An 18,907-nucleotide genomic window follows, 5' to 3' on the forward strand; every position below is an offset into this window, starting at 1 on the left:
AAAACTCTGACATGGATTGGCCGCTTTGACTGTTCATGTCATGGGGGTACACCTTCCATTCCTGGGCCCAGTCTCTCCCGGGAATTTAAAAGCTGCACCTCAGCTCTTACTCAAAGGCCAAAATCCAGCTTTTCAGCGACCACTGGTACTGTGTGGATCTCGAGTGTTCTAACCTTGCTTATTTGCACAAAGAAAATACTGCTGAGGGTTTCCTTCACCCTCATTCACACATGCCCTGAACTATCAATGGCACTTGGCTTCATCTGATCATCCCTGCCTGTATAACTTTTCCTGAGGACTAACTCCAACACTTAGCTGACTTCCAGAACTACTTCCGACACTCTGGCTCCACAACCCAGTGGACTTAAGTCACCTTCTCAGCAGCAAAGCCTAACAATTCTTTCCTGTACCATCTACTGCCTCAATCTCACTGTCATTTCATTTAAACTAACCAAACTTCAATCACTCCTGACCTGGTTTCGAGTGGTCTATTGAAAACTTGAAACAGCGCCACCTCATTGTTAAGTGGAACTGAATTAACAAACCAACAGTCAAATGTAGCAGACCTTTGGAAGTGTCTGTTCCCATAATGCTATAACGTTCGTTCAGTGCTAGGCTTCTACAGCATAAACTGTACACAACACAAAGGAAGAGATCATCATGCCAGCAACAAAGTTGCAAAGAGGGTTTTAGCAGCCGGAGAGCTCAGGTGATGTTACAGAGGTAGAGATGGGAAATCTGAGCGATGGCGTGAAATGCACCGTTTTAAATCTCACCTAAGGGATAATAATGTCACCAAGATTCGGTCAGGCTGGTTCACAGAGAGGGTTGATAGTCAGTGGCTCACAATGGGAGTGGAGCTGAAGGCAATGATTTTGATCTCCTAAAAATCTAACTGGAAGTCCAATAAACAGAGTGACAATTCAGGGACAGTGAAAGTTTTGAGCTGGCAGAGAGAGAAGTTAATCTAGACCAGTGCTTTCCAAACATTCCTTTTCCCCCATTGCGACCTCATTCCTAGACTTAAAATTTTTTGTGGTTCTTCAATGAGCAGTGGGGAGGGACTTATTAGAGCAAAGAGGGGTTTGGCCATTAGTACCTCAGATGTAATGGTGATTCCCACTTTGGGAAGTCCTGCACCGAGATTCCAACATCAGGAGGAAGACTGTATTAGATTTTTATTTTATTTTCTGGGAAGCAGACCCTTGTCAACAACTTCTTTACTGAGGTTTTAAGAAAAGGAAACCAATTGCACACTGCCTATATAGCCTGTCAATTTCACGTCAGCTCCTTGCTGTGCAGGGAACCCTATTTTGCGGCTACAGCATTGTAAAGACTGACAGGAAGGGGGGGCTGTTTCCTTTAATGCAAGGTGTACTCCTATAGGCCCTCAATAAAACATTCTCCGGTCTGCTGTGTCGATTGAAGCAACTGTCTCCTCACAGTTTTACACTTCAACCACAGAGGCTGTAACCACACTGGTGAAGCAGTTTCAGCAGGAGGATCTCATTGGTAACTAGCAGCTACTGCAGCAACCAGATTATCATCACTTACTTCCTGGATGCTTCGCTAACTCGGATCTCAGGCCACAAGAGGCCAGTGGATTGACAGTTAGTGCGGGTCATAGGCAGAGTGAGCGTTTGTGGGGACAATGCAAAGACACACATTTCAGTTAGAGAGTCACAAAGGAAGTTAAAAGTCAGCTGCCTTATGCTAATTTCTATAAAGGTCACTGAAGATCTTCACAAGTCTGAATCTGTAATTATGCCACAGTCTGTATGCTGTCGGGGATCACTTGGAAAGAGAAAAGAAATTCATTATAAAAGGTGGGTTGCTGCAAATTGTAAAGAAATGCTGCAGTGGCGGCCTCCAACCAAACTCCAAATATTTCTCTTCAGGTTTTCTAATACACTTTCCCCCATTTACAAGTCAGCTGTCCTCTGAACTTTCCCATTGTCCAAACAAATCCAACAAGCTGTTGAGAAATAAGGACCCAATGCCCTTCCTCCGACTTCAAACTAATTCAGAGTTCCAAAACTGCAGAACTTCCCAAACTGATTAGAATTTTAAGGTATTCACTTATGTACAGGCATTCCCAAACTCACGACATTGTCTAACCATTATTTCTAGTGCTATCTGGTCTTTCCCTACTTTTCCTAATCTTTGTGAGCTTTGAACTGCTCTTTTTCATTCATTCTGGGGATTTGGACATTACTGGCGAGGTTGACCATCTCAAATTGCACTGAACTAGCAATGAACCAGCACAGTCAGGTAGGAAGGCCAAGCAATGATGTGGTCCTGGGTTTGTTTTTTAATTATTTATTCTTTCACAGGGTGACAGATCCAGCATTTATCCCTCAACCGTAACTGCCCATGAATTGGAGTGGCTTGCTAGGCCATTTCAGAGGGTATTTTAACAGTTTAGTGCATTAATGTGGGTATGGAGTCACATGTAGGCCAAGCCAAGTCAGGATGACAGTTTCCTTCATGAAAGGACATTAATGAACAAGATGGGTTTTTATGACAATTGATGGCGGTGGCATGGTCACCATTACTGATGCTAGCTTTATATTCGAGTTTTTTTTGTTTATACTGAATTCAATTTTTTTCCAGCTGCTAGGGTGGGATTTGAATCTCTCTTGCTCGTGCCTTTGGATTACGAGTTCAGGTATACAGCCATGCCTTTATCACCTCTCCATAAATTCTTCATAGATGGGCAAGAGGCAAATTGGACAGGTTCAAACAGCAGGCTTGTGATTTAGAGAGGACATGCATTAAACCGAGACAGTTATTCCCACCCAATTAATGGCATTCTATTATCATTGGCTAAAATAGAAGGGGCATTTTACCCACTCTGCGCTCGTGAAACTCAAATGTTACCACACACAATACTGACACCACCCACATTCCAATCTCCCAGGTGTGAAAATTTATTTATTGAGGGAGTTAAAAGTCCTCAAAATTGATAGTCAAACAAAATAACTTAATTAAATCTTTTTAAGTATACACACTCCAAAAAATGCCTTCTTTATGACGATTGTATGGTCACCAATACTGAGGCAAGTTTTCAATTTCAGATTTATATTATCTGAATTTAAATCTTCCCCTGGTGTCATGGTAGGTTTTAAACATTAGCCTGAGGTTGGGGGTTACTAGTTCAGGGACACTATCACCGGGTTATGCTTTGCAACTATCAAGAGAAAACTCTAGACCTGTTTGAAACTCTGAAGATTTAGCAGAATGAATAATGCTGGCCCTGAGCACCAACCTTCAAACGTCTACAAGCTACCACAGATAATTGATAAATGATAGATAATTGCTACGGCCCTTCTCAAAATCTGGAATTTCAACCATCATAGAGTCAAGCCAACAGGCCCTTTGGTCCAAGCTGAACATAGTCCCACCTGTCTGCTCCTGACCCCATACTTCTCCAAACATTTCCTATTCATGTACTTACCCAAATGTCTTTTAAACATTGTAACTGTGCCCAAATCCGTCACTTCGTCAGGAAGTTCATTCCACACTCGAGCCACCCTCTGTGTAAAATATTTGCCTCACATCATTTTAAAATCTCTCTCCTCTCACCTTAAAAATACATTGCCTTGTCTTGAAATCCCCCATCCTAGGGAAAAGACACCTACCATTAACTCTACCCATATCTGTCATGATTTTATGAAGCTCTAAGGTCAACTCTCAACACCCTATACTCTAGTGGGAAAAAGTCCCAGCCTTTGTTTCTAACTCAAACCTTCCATACCTGGCAAGATTCTGGTAAATCTCTTTTAAACCCTCTCTAATTTAATAGTCAATACTTCTTAGTCAAAGCTATGTTTGCATTTGTCCCATACAACAGTAATGGTGACCACGGAACCAACACAGACTGTCATGAAGAGGACATCTTTTGGACAGCACCGCAGTTAATCCAGAGAAGGTTCACTAAGTGATTCTGGGTTTGCAAGGACTTTCTGAAAGCAGAAGTTGAGTAAGTTGGACTTGTACTCATTGGATTTTAGAAGAAGAGGTGATACCAATGAAACATGTAGAATTCTTAATGGACTTAGCAGGATGGATGCGGAGAGGGATCTCACTGTATGCAAGTGCATGCTGCATCTCCTACATTTCAATAGTCATTTGATTTCATAAATATTCATCTGTAAAGTGCTTTGCGGTATTCTAAGGTGATGAAAAGTACAACACATTATCAGTGTAGAATTTCCAAACCACAAAACAAAGTTGGGCCATACCTGAGCTGAAACCACATGGTTCCCATACTGTCGCATCACCTCTCCCGTGAGAACAAGTTTAAGTTGGGGCAATGTTAGGAGTGGTAATACTGCACCAAGTAACCGGAAACACAGGTAGCTGAATGCGAAAAATAACAGAACAGACTTGCCGTTAATAGGAGACAGCTTAGTTATATTCAAGGCTATCAAATCAATTCATCAGCAGCACTTTGAGATCAAAACATACAAAATAAAAATACTTTTTGTCTACTTTGCCGATGTTTACTTTTGTCTGTTGGTCTTCAGAAGAATGAGAGTTGATTTTACTGATACGTACAAGACCCTGAGGGGACTTGAGAGATGATTTGTTCCAGAAAGAATGATTCCACTTGCAGGAGAGACTAGAACCAGGGGACACATTTAACGACCAGGAACTTTTATCCCCCTCTTAGGTTTTGAATCTGGAACTTATTGTTCCACACAGAACAGTGGAGGCGGGCTCACTGAATATTTTTAGGACAGAGGTCGAGAGATTCTTGATTAACAAGGGAGTCAAACAGTATCAGCAACTGGCAGGAAACTGCACTTGATACCACAATCATATCAGGTTTAAAGGGCCAAATGGCCTTCTCGTGGTCCTAATTAGTATGCAGGCTTGCATTTACCCATGAAACAATTTATGCTGTTGGATTAAAGGAATTGTCTCATATTTCAGCTTAGTCCTCTGATAAAAAGTTAAATCCTGAAATATTAACTGACACTCTCACAGATGCTGCCAGGCTAGCTGAATATTTCCAGCGTTTCTGGTCTTTACTGCAGAGTTCTGTATCTTTTGGAGAACTACTTTCTCTGATGTTGCTGAAGGACCATCTATAGCTTGGCTGTAACATCTATAGCTTGGCTGTAATTGTTTGCTGCTCATCTGGCCAGTCTATTTGTTTCTATGGCTTGCTATAGGCAGAGAGGTCATTGTAACCGCCAGCAAAGTGTCACAGTCTGAGATTAATTGTAACCATTTATAAAGTGTTCATGAACGGGCAAATTTAACAGTGTGTAAAGTTCAGACTCAAAACTAAAGCTTTACTTTCTTTCATTTTTCTAAAAAAAAAATGTATACACAAATCAAGCATTTTGAGCACATGCATATGGTAGACATGTCAGAAGAACAGGGACGGAGACCCAAGATTCTCTGCCATGTGAGCTCCTCAGGGCTACCACTAGGGGACAGCACTGCTCTGCCACTGTGAAACCTACAGGAAGAAACAAAATCCAAAACATGGACTGATTTGAAGACACAACCTTTCAGAGTCTCATTCCTCCTTCAGTTGTCAGAGAGAGAAGTGGCATTGGACACAGCATTTATAAGCAAAAGATCAAAGGGTCATGGAACTGATGCTGTGTTGAACAAACCTAAGATGGCTGTTAAATTTTTAGGCAGTAAGAAAGGATTAATATGCAAATTTCCAAATTTCTTTCAAGTCACCGCCCCGCGATAACTAAAGATTTTTATCCATTCCCTTGGTATACCAGAGGTGACATCCCAGGTCAGACCATGCATTTTAGGTGTGAGGCCTTGTTTAGAATCTGGCTGTTAAGATTCACCACTGTTTGGTCAGTACTCTCAGATTCACCTCAAAAAAAAACCATTTAAAAATTGTTCGAGCCACTGTGTTTTAAGTATTCATATTGCACATAATGTATATCTCACCACTTAGAAGACAACTCAATTAAACTACTTTAAATAAATCACTCAAAGACATTTCAGTAATGCAGCCCCTTTCAAATATGTGAACCTTTGTGGAGGTACCTAAACGAGTATGTGGCTGGAATTGCATCAACTTGTTGAGTGACATTATTCAAATTATTTTCTGGTATTGGCTCACATTTATACAAATTAAACACCTGAATGTTGAAATATTTTGGAATATGTTCCTAGTGATATATAAATGAGTTGTTGCTGATATGATAAGGCTCCAAGAGAAAATGATGAGTTTGCAGATGACAGGGAAACTGGTAGCACAATAGACAGTGAAGGTTTTCTAAGATTAGAAGAGGGATCTTGATCAAATGTGTCAATGGACTGAAAATGGCAAATGGAATTCAATCTGGATAAATGTGAAGTATTGCATTTTGGTACAACAAACTGCGGCAGGACTTACACAATTAATGATAGGGCCTTGGGAAGTGTTGTAAGGCAGAGGGATCTAGGGGTGCAGGTACAAAATTCTTTGAAGTTTGCGTCACATATAGACAGGGTGGTTAAAAAGGCATTTAGCATGCTTGCTTTCATTGGTCAGTCCTTTGAGTGTTGAGGTGTACATGACATTGGTAAGGCCTCTTCTGGAATACTGTGTTCAGTTCTGGTTGCCCAGTTACAGGAAGGATATTATGAAGCTGGAGAGGGTTCAGAAGAGATTTACAAGGATATTGCCAGGTATGGAAGGTTTGAGTTATAAGGAAAGGCTGGATAGGCTGAGCCTTTTTTTCGCTGGAGCGGAGGAGGTTGAAAGGTTACTTTCTAGAAGTTTGTAAAATTGAGGAATATAGATAGAGTTAATGGCAGGTGTCTTTTCCCTGTGATGCAGGATTTCAAGACTAAGGAGCATTTTTTTAAGGTGAGAGGGGAGAGATTTAACAAAAAAAGGGGGGGAATATCTTTTACGCAGACGGTAGTTTGTATGTGGAATAAACTTCCTATGGAAATGGTGGATGTGGACGTAATTACAATGTTTAAAAGAGATTTGGATAAGTACATGAGTAGGAAGGATTTGGAGGGATATGAGTCAGAAGCAGGCAGGTGGGACTAGTTTAGTTTGGGAATCCATTTGGTATGGACTGCTTGGTCTAAAGGGTCTGTTTCCGTGCCGTACGACTCTTATAACATGTAAGAATCGAGTGATGTCTTACATAAACACAAAGCGCTAGAAATACTGAACAGGTATGGTGAAAAACAGTTACAGTTTCAGGATGAGGTGTCCTTTCAGCAGATTCTGATACTGTTAAATGGCAAATGTACATTCACTTTCACTGAAATGCAAGAAGTGTTTGTCCACCAGTTGCCAGTGGAACATGATCACTCATTCACGCAGGAATAGTACCTCAGCAGCAGCACATTAAAAATCTTTCCCTAAACCCCAGTTTGATGCTGTAGATCAAGGTGACTAAAGCATGAATCTTATAGTTCAAGCTTCCCATCCGCAAGGACTACAACAAACAATCATTCCCATTTGCCAAAGGTCCTACGTAATGACCAGAGACAGGTGAAAGCTGTAATAACGTCTCACAACCAGCACAACCTTCACAAATGTCATAGCAAACAACTTAAAAGCAAGATAATGCAACGTGGGAGATTGGAAATGAAAACAAACTGTGCTGGAGAAACTTGCCAAGTCTGGCAGCATCTATGGGTTCAATATGACTCTCCTTTCGAATCAAAGAGCAAACCTAAATTCAGTTCTGAAGCATTATAATGTAGGCCATGTCATTTCCTCTTTCCATAAATGTTGCCAGACCTGCTGAATTTCTCCAGCACTTTCTGTTCTTACATCAAAGCACTCACTTGGTAGTGGGGACCATCCAGCTTTGGTATGTCTCGTATGCATGAAAGTACAGTTTCCATCACCCACAGTCAAGGCACTTGCGAATACGACTAACCCACAATAACCAATGGCCAGCAAAACATTTGACAGGGTTTTAAAAGTGAAATATATTGCAAAGCCAATACCATCACTTAACACAAAACTGCAAGCAGAAACAGCTACTGAGAAGTTTAACTGGAAAGCCACATTTTAAAGTTTCTGATGTAAAAACAATTTAAGCAGATGCAAACAATAGCTAGCTGCCAATGGAGAAAGGTAGCCAATATGTCAGGTTAATAAGCTAACTAGACAAAATGAGAGATGAAAGGTTTTAAGCCAAGTACAGATCTAGAAAAGTGGAGGAGCTGGACGCCGGATTGGCACTTTCAGGCCAAAAAGCGAGGCCAGCAATAGGGTGAAAGGGTGCTATGAAATACTGTCCCCTTGTACTTGCTTAAAACCTGTTACTGCAGTTTCTTCAATGTATGATGAAAGGTCACTGACTTGAAATGTTAGCCCTGCCTTCCACGCCCATTATCCGCTACCTGACCTGATTAGTTGCACCATATTATGAATGTCTCATAAGTTAACTACTAATAAATTAGCCTTTCAAGGGAGGAAATATATCTTGGAACAACAGTTCTGAAAGATGCAAGTTTTCAAATCCTCTGCTATAAATCGATTTCTAACAAAAGTACACTCAACAATGCTATGAAACAAACAGCAGTGCACAAAAGTTGAGCACAAACAACTGTCTGAAACAGACCGACTTAATACGACTAGAGATCTACAAACACCCTGGCACTCTACTTTTCCTGGAAACCGGAGGCAACATGCATTTAAAAGAAAACAAATCAGCAGTCACATCTCACACTGGTTGACAGCACATACTTTTAAAAGAAAAATCAGGCTTTTTTGTGCACAGGTTGACATGCATTGCTCCCTAAGCCACAAAATGATTAACACAGGCTTTGTATTACAGCATGAGTTTGAAACTTGGCTTGATGAATTTTATACTGGACAGCAAATAGCAAATGCATGGATGCACAAGGCATTGGTTTGTATGTCACAAAACCTACAGGATGTCACAACTTAGACATCACCTTCACTGCATATTTAACCACTAGTTTCTCAGAGAATACGAAAGAATTATTCTAAAGTTCTCCCTTCCCTGCCTGTTCTAGGCCAGGAGGCCTATGTGGCACTGAGACATACAGGCTTGAAAAGGATTAGCCTGGGCATGTTAAAATAAAACAAAGAACTGCGGATGCCAGAAATCTGAAACAAAAACAGAAATTGCTGGTGAAACTCAGCAGGTCTGGCAGCATCTGTGGAAAGAAAGCAGAGTTCACATTTTGAGTCCAGACCTCTTTTCATCAGACCTCTGATCATAGAGTGTCAGTATCAACCTATGTTAGGGAGAGCAGGAAGAAAACATTAATTCTACCTGCAATTCAGTAGTCCTTCCGACAGCAGATTAGGTGACCTTTAATTCTTCAGAACCTGGTGGGTAGCAATTGTCCCAGGGTTGGACTTCCAATCACATATCCTGCTCAACTCATCTGCTGCAGGAGCCTTCATCCATGCCTTTGTCACCTCTAGCCATGACCATTCCTGATCACCTTCCAATATTCCACCTCTGTGTAATTAGCGCATCCAAAACTATTGATCAGTACCCTAACACAAACCAAATCATGTTAATATGTTACATCTATCCTCACTGACCTACAGTGGCCTCCATTTTGGTACTGCTAAGATTTTCAAATTCTCATCCTTGTTTTGAAAACCACCTATGATTTTACTCCCTTCCTATCTGTGTAGGTACTTACTACAATTCTGCATTCTTCAAACTCTGACATATAGCACACTCCTAGTTTCAATACTCCATCACAAGTGTGCCTGGCTCCAAACTCTGAAATGCCCTCCTTAAAGCGCTCCAACTTTATGGCTTTCCTCAAGACCTAATTCTTTGAACAGACTTTTGGCCAACTGCCTTAACCTTGCTTTATGTGAATTGGTATCGAGTTTGTTCAGAACGCTTTTGTCAGTTTAAAAAAAACACAGGACATTTTACATTAAAAATGCTGAACGAATCCAAATTGCTGTTATCGTTGGACCTTTCAAGTTTACGTCGTCAGAACTTAAGCACAGAACTCAGAGCTTGAGCACAGAAATCAAACAGTTCACCACAGTGTTGACCAAGAGAAGAGCTGCACTGATAAAGGTGCTTTCTTCTGAGCCCACTTCCTCAGGTGGTCAAAAAGGATACAAGCAATATATCACACAGGAGCAGGATAACTAAACTGGGTGCCCTAGCTAATATTTGTGCCTCAACTAAAATAACTAAATCAGATCACCTGCTCATTATCGTGATCCTGTGCATAATCTGGTATTAACACGGGCACAGTCACTGCCTAGTGTCTCAAGGCAGGCTGGTGTACAAAATCACCTGGAGTTATTTGATCTATTGTCAAAAGATTCTGCATTGGCATCCCACATTATGATTGCAAGCTCTTGACTGTACACTGATGCCACTTGGATGGTCATTATCACATACCAGCTGGGCCCCATCTGGGAGTTGAGCAAGTGATTCTCTACCAGCTCCTTCCAGAAAGTTTCAAATGTGTCTTCCTTCAAGGTGACATGCACCAGGCTCATGGCAAGAGGTGGCAGAGTCTGAGACTTGTTCACAGTCTTGGCAGCAATTTTCAACACCTGGGTTAACCTGAATTAAAATGGAAGAAGAAACTAATTACTTAAACATGTAACAAAGCCAGACCTGGATTAGACAGTGATGTTGTCCAATTGCACTTTCAAATGGGCCAGAAACTCATGCTAGAAACGATTCATGAGAATGGTTTTTGGGATCAGTGATGTGGATATTTTACAGAAACTGAGGCTGTTCCCATTGGAAGAGATTCTTGAAAGCAAGTTTTCAAAGAGGTGTTTATGCTGAGTGGGCAGGGCAAAACTGAAAACATTAAAAGAAGGGTAAAGAACTACAAGACACTAGTTTGAGAAGAATGGCTATCAATGTAAGCAAAAAAAATTTTTAGATATTACTCGGTTAGGATCTACAATATACTTCTCTGGAGAGTCTTTTTGAAAAATTTATTTGTGCTACGAGCTTCGCTGACTAGGCCAGCATCTATTACTCATCCCTAGTTATCCTTGACAAGGTAGTCATGAAATGCCTTCTTCAAGCACTGCAGTCCATGTGGCGTGGGTAGACCCACAATACCATTAAAGGTGGGAGTTCCAGAACTTTAATCCAGCGACACTGAAGGGCTGGTTGTGGCATAGTGGAGATGTCACACAATTAGTAATCCAGAACTGCAGCCTCATATTCTAAGGACCTGTTGGAATCCCACAACAACAACTGGTGAAATTTGAATTCAGTAAAAATCTGGAAATTAAAATTAGACTTGTGATGGCCCATAGCAACTGGCTGACTCTCAAATATCCCCTTGGCAATTTGCAATGAACAACAAATGTTGTCCTAGCCAGCAATACCCACATACCAAGAACAAATAAAAACAAAATTTCAACACAGGTTGGAGAGTGGCTTGGAGAGGAACTTGCAGCTGGTGGGGTCATCTGCTGCCCTTGCATGTACCTCCAGTGTTCTGGATGCAGATTCATTTATGGCTTTCAAGAGAAGATTGGATAGTTATCCAAACAGAAAATATTTGCTGGTTTCTGGGGAAAAGATGGGGTGTGGATCAAGGCAACAAAGTAAGGATAGGCCAGCAAGGGCAAGGTGGGCTGAATGGTCCCTTTCTCTGCTATAACTGTCCTATGACTGATCACACTTAATTTATCTTATGTCCTCTCAAATACTACAAACCCCAGTCCTCCATTTCTCTTGGTATTTTCCAATAAGATTTACAAACTGCTTACTTGGGAATATTTTCTGATGTCACAATGACAGTTGATCCAAGCAAAGCCTTCAACCTCTCAGGCTTCAGAACATTTGGGAAGCGTTGCAGTGAAACCAGCAGCAAATGTAACTGCTCCGGGCTGGATAAGGCCGTTGACAAATCGGCTTTTAAGGCTTCAAACAGAGTCTCCTTGAAGACAATCTCTGGGGTCTGCAGCAATACAAAGCGGTAATTCAAGAATGAATGCTATGTACCATCCTGCACTATTAATTTACTACTTTTTTGCCAATGTAACACATTCTTTTAAGATGTCACTTATTTCCTAGGATAAGGTAAATAATTATTTGATAATTCAGCCAAGTGACATAGTATTTATGGCATTGCAACACCACTATGTACAAGCCTTTTCCCCATCCAACTTCACTTAACTCAATCAGCACAACCATCTATACATCCATCATACTAAGCACAGATCCACTTAAATGGATCTATACTGATTATTGCAATTGCCCCTCATGGTGGCAAGTTCCATGTTATAATCATTCTACAGGCGAAGAAGTTTCTCATTGGATTTATCAGTGATGCCCCTTACCATTCATTCAGGGGATGTGGATTTTGTTGCCAAGGGGCCAGTGTTTACGAGCCATCTCTAATTTCCCTGGAGAAGGTAGTGGTGAATCGCCTTCTTGAACCACTATCATCCCAGGGCTATTGGACACTCACAATGCTGTTCGGTAGTTCCAGGATTTTGACTCACTGCCACTGATAGAACGGTGATATATTTCCAGATCGGGCTGGTGAGTGGCACGGAGATAGGGCTTGTAGGTGGTGGTGTTCCCATGTATCTGCTGCCCTTGTCCTTCTACTTGTCAGACATGCCCATACTGGAACCATTCTCTACATTTACCTAATCAATCCTCTTCATAGTTTTAAAGAGGTCTATTAGGTTAACACTCTGCCTTTTCTTTTCTGGAAAAACAACCCTAACCTGTTGCACATTCCTGACGGTTCTGGCATCATTCCTGTTAATGGTTTTGCATGTTCTCCCATGCCTCTGGTCATGAGCAGTGTATGGCCCAAGGCTAGAAGCCTTTGAACAAAAAGGCATCACAAGATATTAGGAATGATCTCCATACACATACTATTCTTCAAGTATGCAGCTTGCCTCAGAGGGTGTCACGCTATTAAGTCTTCAATTTTTGCTCTGAGTACTAAGTAGATTAGAAGTAATTATTAAGCTAGACAGTGAAATAGAGATGAACTAGTACAGCCAGCTTAAAAAAAAATTAAAACATACAGACAGAGTTGCTGACTTACTACAGATGTTAATTCATTTCATTTACTCTGACACCAAGTAATTCCTTATCCCACAGCTAGGCCAGCAGTAGTCACTATTGTAATACGCTTCCAGTCACTCCATATGGTTGAGGAACTCCCTCATAACTCCATTACCATTTTAAAAACTTTGATCAGATTATCACTCGGCTACTCAAACTCAAAGGAATAGATGGTGATGCAACTTGTTTCGCAGTTAAAACCTTTAAGTCCTGGCTAATCAATTTTGTAACTTCTCACTCTGAAGTGAGGTATTGCGACCTCCTTCAGCAACTTTTGGTTCTTTGTTGAATAAAACTTATTGTCCCTCTTCATATGGTTTCATACTCGCAAGTTCTCCATCCCATTCAGAGATCAGCAGAGAAAAGCTTACGGCACAGCATATTTCCACAAGAACTCCACTTATCATATCCTCTGATCAGACAGCACACCGATCATCCATTCTGTTAATGACACATTACAGTGGAGTCCCAATGTTCACTGGAACATGTTCCAAAGTAAAGCATATTTGGTGATTTTTGCAAATGGTACAAAAGACTGACTGTGCATGTGCAATATGCAAAGCACATGCTCCCAGACAGTTATGAATGAACAAAAACTGGAATTGCAACAGAATAAGCATAATTAAATACCCACAGCACTTATAGAGACACTGCTGGGACACTTTGTTAGTAAACAGGGAACAGGCACGCGGAATGCTGTAATCCATAAATAAATCAATTATCAAGAAAATGAAGCGTGTCTAATTTAATTCTGCAACATTTGGCTTGAGATTCAGGTTTCACCCATCTACCTCCTGGCCAATTGCTAACCTACATTACAAGCTTACTACTAATTCTGTGTTAACAACCTGTTGTAGATGAACTCGTCAAACGCTTTCTTGATATCCATAGCGACGATGTTTCGGGACACTTCCCATTCTACCCCCTGCCCCACATCAAAGAAATTCAATAAGAGTAATTGAGGGATGATTCTTAAAGAGTCTCTAAGCAACTCACAAGAAACTAACTATTCAACAACATTACAAAGAATACATTTCACTGATATAATGCAAGCTTACCTCATACAGGATGTCTACCATAGTTTTGTGGGGCAAATCTGAGAGATGATTTCTAAACGGAGCAAGGCTCTGCAGCAATTGCATCGACTGCAGAAATACATTTGGCTCCTAGCAACAAACAATGTTGAAACACTTCATTTTTTTGCTCATAAGTAAATTAACTTAACTAGACCAACAGATCATTACAGTCCCAAACCCCAAGAAAAACCAGAGATAAAAGGAAATGCAAATGCTGGAGAATCCGAGATAACAAAGTGTACAGCTGGATGAACACAGCAGGCCAAGCAGCATCTTAGGAGCAGAAAAGCTGACGTTTCAGGCCTAGACCCTCGAAACATCAGCTTTTCTGCTCCTAAGTTGCTGCTTGGCCTGCTGTGTTCATTCAGCTCTACACTCTGTATACCCAAGAAAAACCAGACATTTTGCCAATCATGCCACAATTGAATTACAACACATAATTAATCAGACACGTGCATGCAAGGCCATGTACCAAAAACATGCGCGAATGAGGCAATGAGAAGGCATCTTCAGAAAACATGCCGAAAACTGACAGAGTACACATCTATGAAAAGATAACGGAGAAGAGGAAACAGAGAAACTATGGGGTTTGGTCACTATTATAAAACTGGTTCTGTGCTGACAGGGGGAGCAACAGGGCAGGACAAAGAATAGATGTCAGGCTGTGGTATTTTAGCATGATTTAAGTGACAGCAGGGCATAATGACTGAGTTAAAGGTGGAACTGAGAGGAGACAAGGAGAAGTGGCCCATACAGCACAGCAATGGAAGACCAGGCATGGATCACAGGAAACAAGTTAAAATGAGTAGATGTCACAAAAAAAAGGTTAGATGAGGCTAAGAATTGATGGCAGCAGGTACCTGTATCTAAGGACAGAAAGGGCATCAATGGTGAGGGACTACAGTTGCACAAGGGCATTCAGAGGGGATTTCCTTCCTTGAAGGGCATCATTGAACCAGATGGATTTGTAATGACAATCTTAAAGGTTTATGAGCACTTTTACTTATGATAAACATTTTTTGTCCTTTGTTTTCATTCTTGTTGGTTCCCTCCTCTCTCTTTTTTGCTTTCAGTCTAAATTTAATGTCTTCTCTGTAATAATGCACTTAATTGATGGAAGTCTTCCATGTAAATGATAGAAAGTTCCACAATAGATCACACAAGTTTTCAAGAACTTTAATGTTCAAGAAAGTTCCAAAAAGGCTAAATGTCCCTGATTAAGCATTTACTGAAACACTTCTATCATTCTGGTAGAATAGTGCAAGTAAAGTTGACCTGGATTTTAAAAAATGGCAAATGCAATCTGCAATAACAGTATTACTAATGGAATTTAGTTGAGAACTTATGTACACTGAAACCAAATAATGATCTTAAGCTCCCGTAGAAAAGTAAACAGCTATTTGCCCCAATGCCTTGCTTCCCAGACCACTTCCTGATCATTCAGACATCAATGAAAATTAGCCCATTCACCACCATCAAAATGACTATTAAGAAAGTTAACTAAGAACGTCTGGCAGATTTGAATTTGGTAACTTGTTACATATTGAATTAGCAGCCCTGAGATTTATACTGGATTATCGCTAGGCTGGTAGTTAAACATTAAACTGGGCATTCGCTGGAATTTCACAGCATGATTTTACAGAGAATCAAAGCAAAATTCTTTCACTTCCACAAAAAAAAGACCGGAATAGAACCCAGCATACGCTGCAGTATCACTGCAGAAAACCGAGGGTTGATTCAGAAAAGCAGCATTAGGTGGATCTGAAACACTCATTCACAAATATTTGCTGTCACTCATTGTCTCAGAGGTGTTTAGAAAGGTTGATTTTTACCTTTGTGAGCCGTCCTGACTGCCAAAGTGCCAAGACACCAAAGAGATTTCCAAATGCAGCATTCCTGATGAGTTTCTGGAAGATGAAATGTAGCAAACTGAATTACTCAGTGTTACACTAGATTTCTGGACACTTGTATATTTAATTCTTCCTGTTCGTGTCCTTTGCATCAACTTGTTGGTGGGTAACATTGGAGATCTGCCACACAATCTGCCAGCAAGTTCTAGATATACCCAAGTACCAATCACATGGTCAGTTATGCAAACAAAAACAGTATCGTATCATATCATATGGAGCTCAGGCCCAGATCCAACTTACTGTCACTAGATTATTCTTTAGAATGTTGGTTTTCACTCTGATCTCAACTATTAATCACAGTAACAGGGATCTAATGCCACAAAACAAATAAAACTGACAGAGGTAATATTGATCCTACCGGGCAGATTTCAACCATACCAGATGCTTGAATGAGAACTGTTGCTTTTTCTTTATCAGGAGGGGTGTCATGCTTGATTATTTCACAACACAAAACCAAATACATTGTCACATCTGAAAACACTAGTTTTCTGCAATTGTCTCTGACAAATCCTACCAAAGACATAGTGTGCCAACACACTATAAGCACTCCAAATGAATACAGAATCTCCTCCATCCTATGCTTACAATTAATCTTGAAAAGCAGAGGAAATGGTTGGAACCTATCAATGCTTTGGAATGGAGAAGTCTGGATTATTAGAAGCACAACATCTATGTTGAACTCTAAAACTAAAGAATGATGCTTACACAAACTAAAAACAGATGCAATTAACAAAACAGGTTGCCAGAGTCTTAACAGTACTGATTCTGGCCAATGGACACATCATATCTGTTCCATTTCACTACCAACTCTCTTGTCACCTGCACTGTTGATTAACTCATTCAATTGCTTCTTTGACATCAGGATTGGATGAGTAGAAATTCCCTCCAAGCAATATTGGCAAGTAATATTCCAGTTGTTGATCACTGCAAACTCAATCCCTCTCCCTGACAACAGTCTGAAGTTCACCAAAGATAGTAAGAACTGCTTTCCTGCTCCTCTGATGCTGCCTGGCCTGCTGTGTTCCTCCAGCTCCACAGCGAAGTTAACCAAGTATGTTTGCAACCTTTGTGCTACATTTGATTCCAAGATAAACTTGCAGAACCACAGAATTAGTATGGTGCAGAAGTAAGCTATGTAGCCTAATATGTCTCTGTTGGCCCTTTTAACCTAGTATTTTAAATTTAGTATTAATCTCCTGTGTTTTCCATAACGTTGCACATTAATTCTATTTAAATAATCATCCAAAGCCCTCTTGAAAGTCTAATTGAACCTGCCTCCGCCACACTCCCAGGCTGTGACAAGCTGCTGTATTAAAGTGTCTTCTCACCTCACATTTGCTTCTTTCACTTTAAAACTGTGCCCTCTGGCTTGTGATCTTTTTACAAGTGGGTTTTAACATTTTCCTACGATGTCCAGACCTCTCTTGATTTGGAAAACCTCCAACAAATCTCCTTAGTCTTTTGTTCTCCAAGGTTTAAAAAAAAAGTCCCATAGGCCCCAACCTTGCTTCAGACTGAAATGTCTTCTCTTGGAACCATTCTCCTAAACCTCTCTGCGCTCTTTCCAATACATTCACATCCTCTATAACTATGCATGAGACGCCAGCTGAGGTCTAACTAGTGTCCTCTATAGGTGAATCATAACCTCCCTGCTCTAGTACTATATGCTTCTGTTTATGAATACTGTATGCTATTTTACACAACTCTGTTTGCTATCCCTCACATTCATGCCATCACTAGGGCTACCTATTTCCACCACTGTAATATTGTCTGACATTGCCCCATAAACCATATTTAAAATTATTCTACATACTACACTCCATGAACTGGAGGCCATCCTAAATGCTAGAGCCTGTACACTAACTTGCAACAGGTCCCTTTTCCCATCATTGTCTGCTTGATGACTCAAGTTGGCTCAAAGCCAAGCAACATCTTGATCTTAAAATGCTCATCCATGTTTTCTAATTCCTCTCTGGCCCTGCCACTTCCAGTGTCTGTCACCATCTTCAACACCATGATCCTCTGCGATATCTGCGCTCCTGTAATTCTCTTCTTGCGAGTGTTCAATTGTAATCAATCCACCATTGGTTCTCGTACCTCCAGTTCCTCCCACAATCTCTCCGCTTCTCTACCCAATTTTCTTTCTTTAAGATAATCCTTAAAACCTCCTCTTTTGACCAAACCTTTGATTAGCTAACCTAAAGTCAACTTATTTGGCTCAGTATCATCCTCCATTTTATAATACTCTTGTGAGGTACCTTAAGACTTTACCGTTAGTTAAAATGCTACAGAAGTAAAATCCACATCTCCTTCCTACCTCCCCACCTATACTCACCTTTACTGGCTCCATCCTCACCTCTTTGACTGGTCTGTCCCCTCTCCACCTGTCTTCTTCTCTATCCATCTTTGATCTGCCTCCCCCTCTTTCCCTAATTATTTTAGAACCCCCTTCCCCTCCTCCATTTCTGATGAAAGGTCTAGGCCCAAAATGTCAGCTTTCTTGCTCCTAAGATATTCCTTGGCCTGCTGTGTTCATCCAGTTCTACACCTTGTTATACTGGATTATATAGTTCAGGAGCAGACCATTCAGCCCAACCTGGGTCTCATTTAAATTTATCTGTTCGTTTGACCTCAGTTGACAAAATTATCTTTGCCCTTTTCCCCAAATACTTGCCTAGCTTCGCCTGAAATGCATCTAAGCTGTTTGTTTAAACCACTTCTCTGCTGGTGAATTTCACTTCCTTAACATTTTGTCATTGAAAAAGTTTCTTCTGGAGTTACTGTTTGATTTCTTGGTGTTTGTCTTATATTGATGGTCTTTAGTCATGTCTTCCTCGCAAGGATAAACCACAACGATAAATCCACATTGATACCATTAGGCTGCAGGGTTCCTAAGCAGAAT

General features: G+C 40.7%; 1 protein-coding gene across 1 annotated transcript in view; it reads right to left on the reverse strand.

The window, feature by feature from the left end:
* The window catches only part of mybbp1a (MYB binding protein (P160) 1a), an 82,052-nt gene that overhangs the window by 57,187 nt on the left and 5,958 nt on the right, over nucleotides 1–18,907 (reverse strand). The window contains exons 4-8 of the mRNA XM_059655313.1: nucleotides 15,928–16,002; nucleotides 14,078–14,185; nucleotides 11,702–11,892; nucleotides 10,359–10,526; nucleotides 4,245–4,362 (exon numbers count right to left, since the gene is read on the reverse strand). Coding sequence (XP_059511296.1) covers nucleotides 4,245–4,362; nucleotides 10,359–10,526; nucleotides 11,702–11,892; nucleotides 14,078–14,185; nucleotides 15,928–16,002 — 660 coding nt within the window. The remainder of the gene's footprint in view (nucleotides 1–4,244; nucleotides 4,363–10,358; nucleotides 10,527–11,701; nucleotides 11,893–14,077; nucleotides 14,186–15,927; nucleotides 16,003–18,907) is intronic.

The sequence above is a fragment of the Stegostoma tigrinum genome, chromosome 27 (genome assembly GCF_030684315.1).
Source record: "Stegostoma tigrinum isolate sSteTig4 chromosome 27, sSteTig4.hap1, whole genome shotgun sequence".
NCBI lineage: Eukaryota > Metazoa > Chordata > Chondrichthyes > Orectolobiformes > Stegostomatidae > Stegostoma > Stegostoma tigrinum.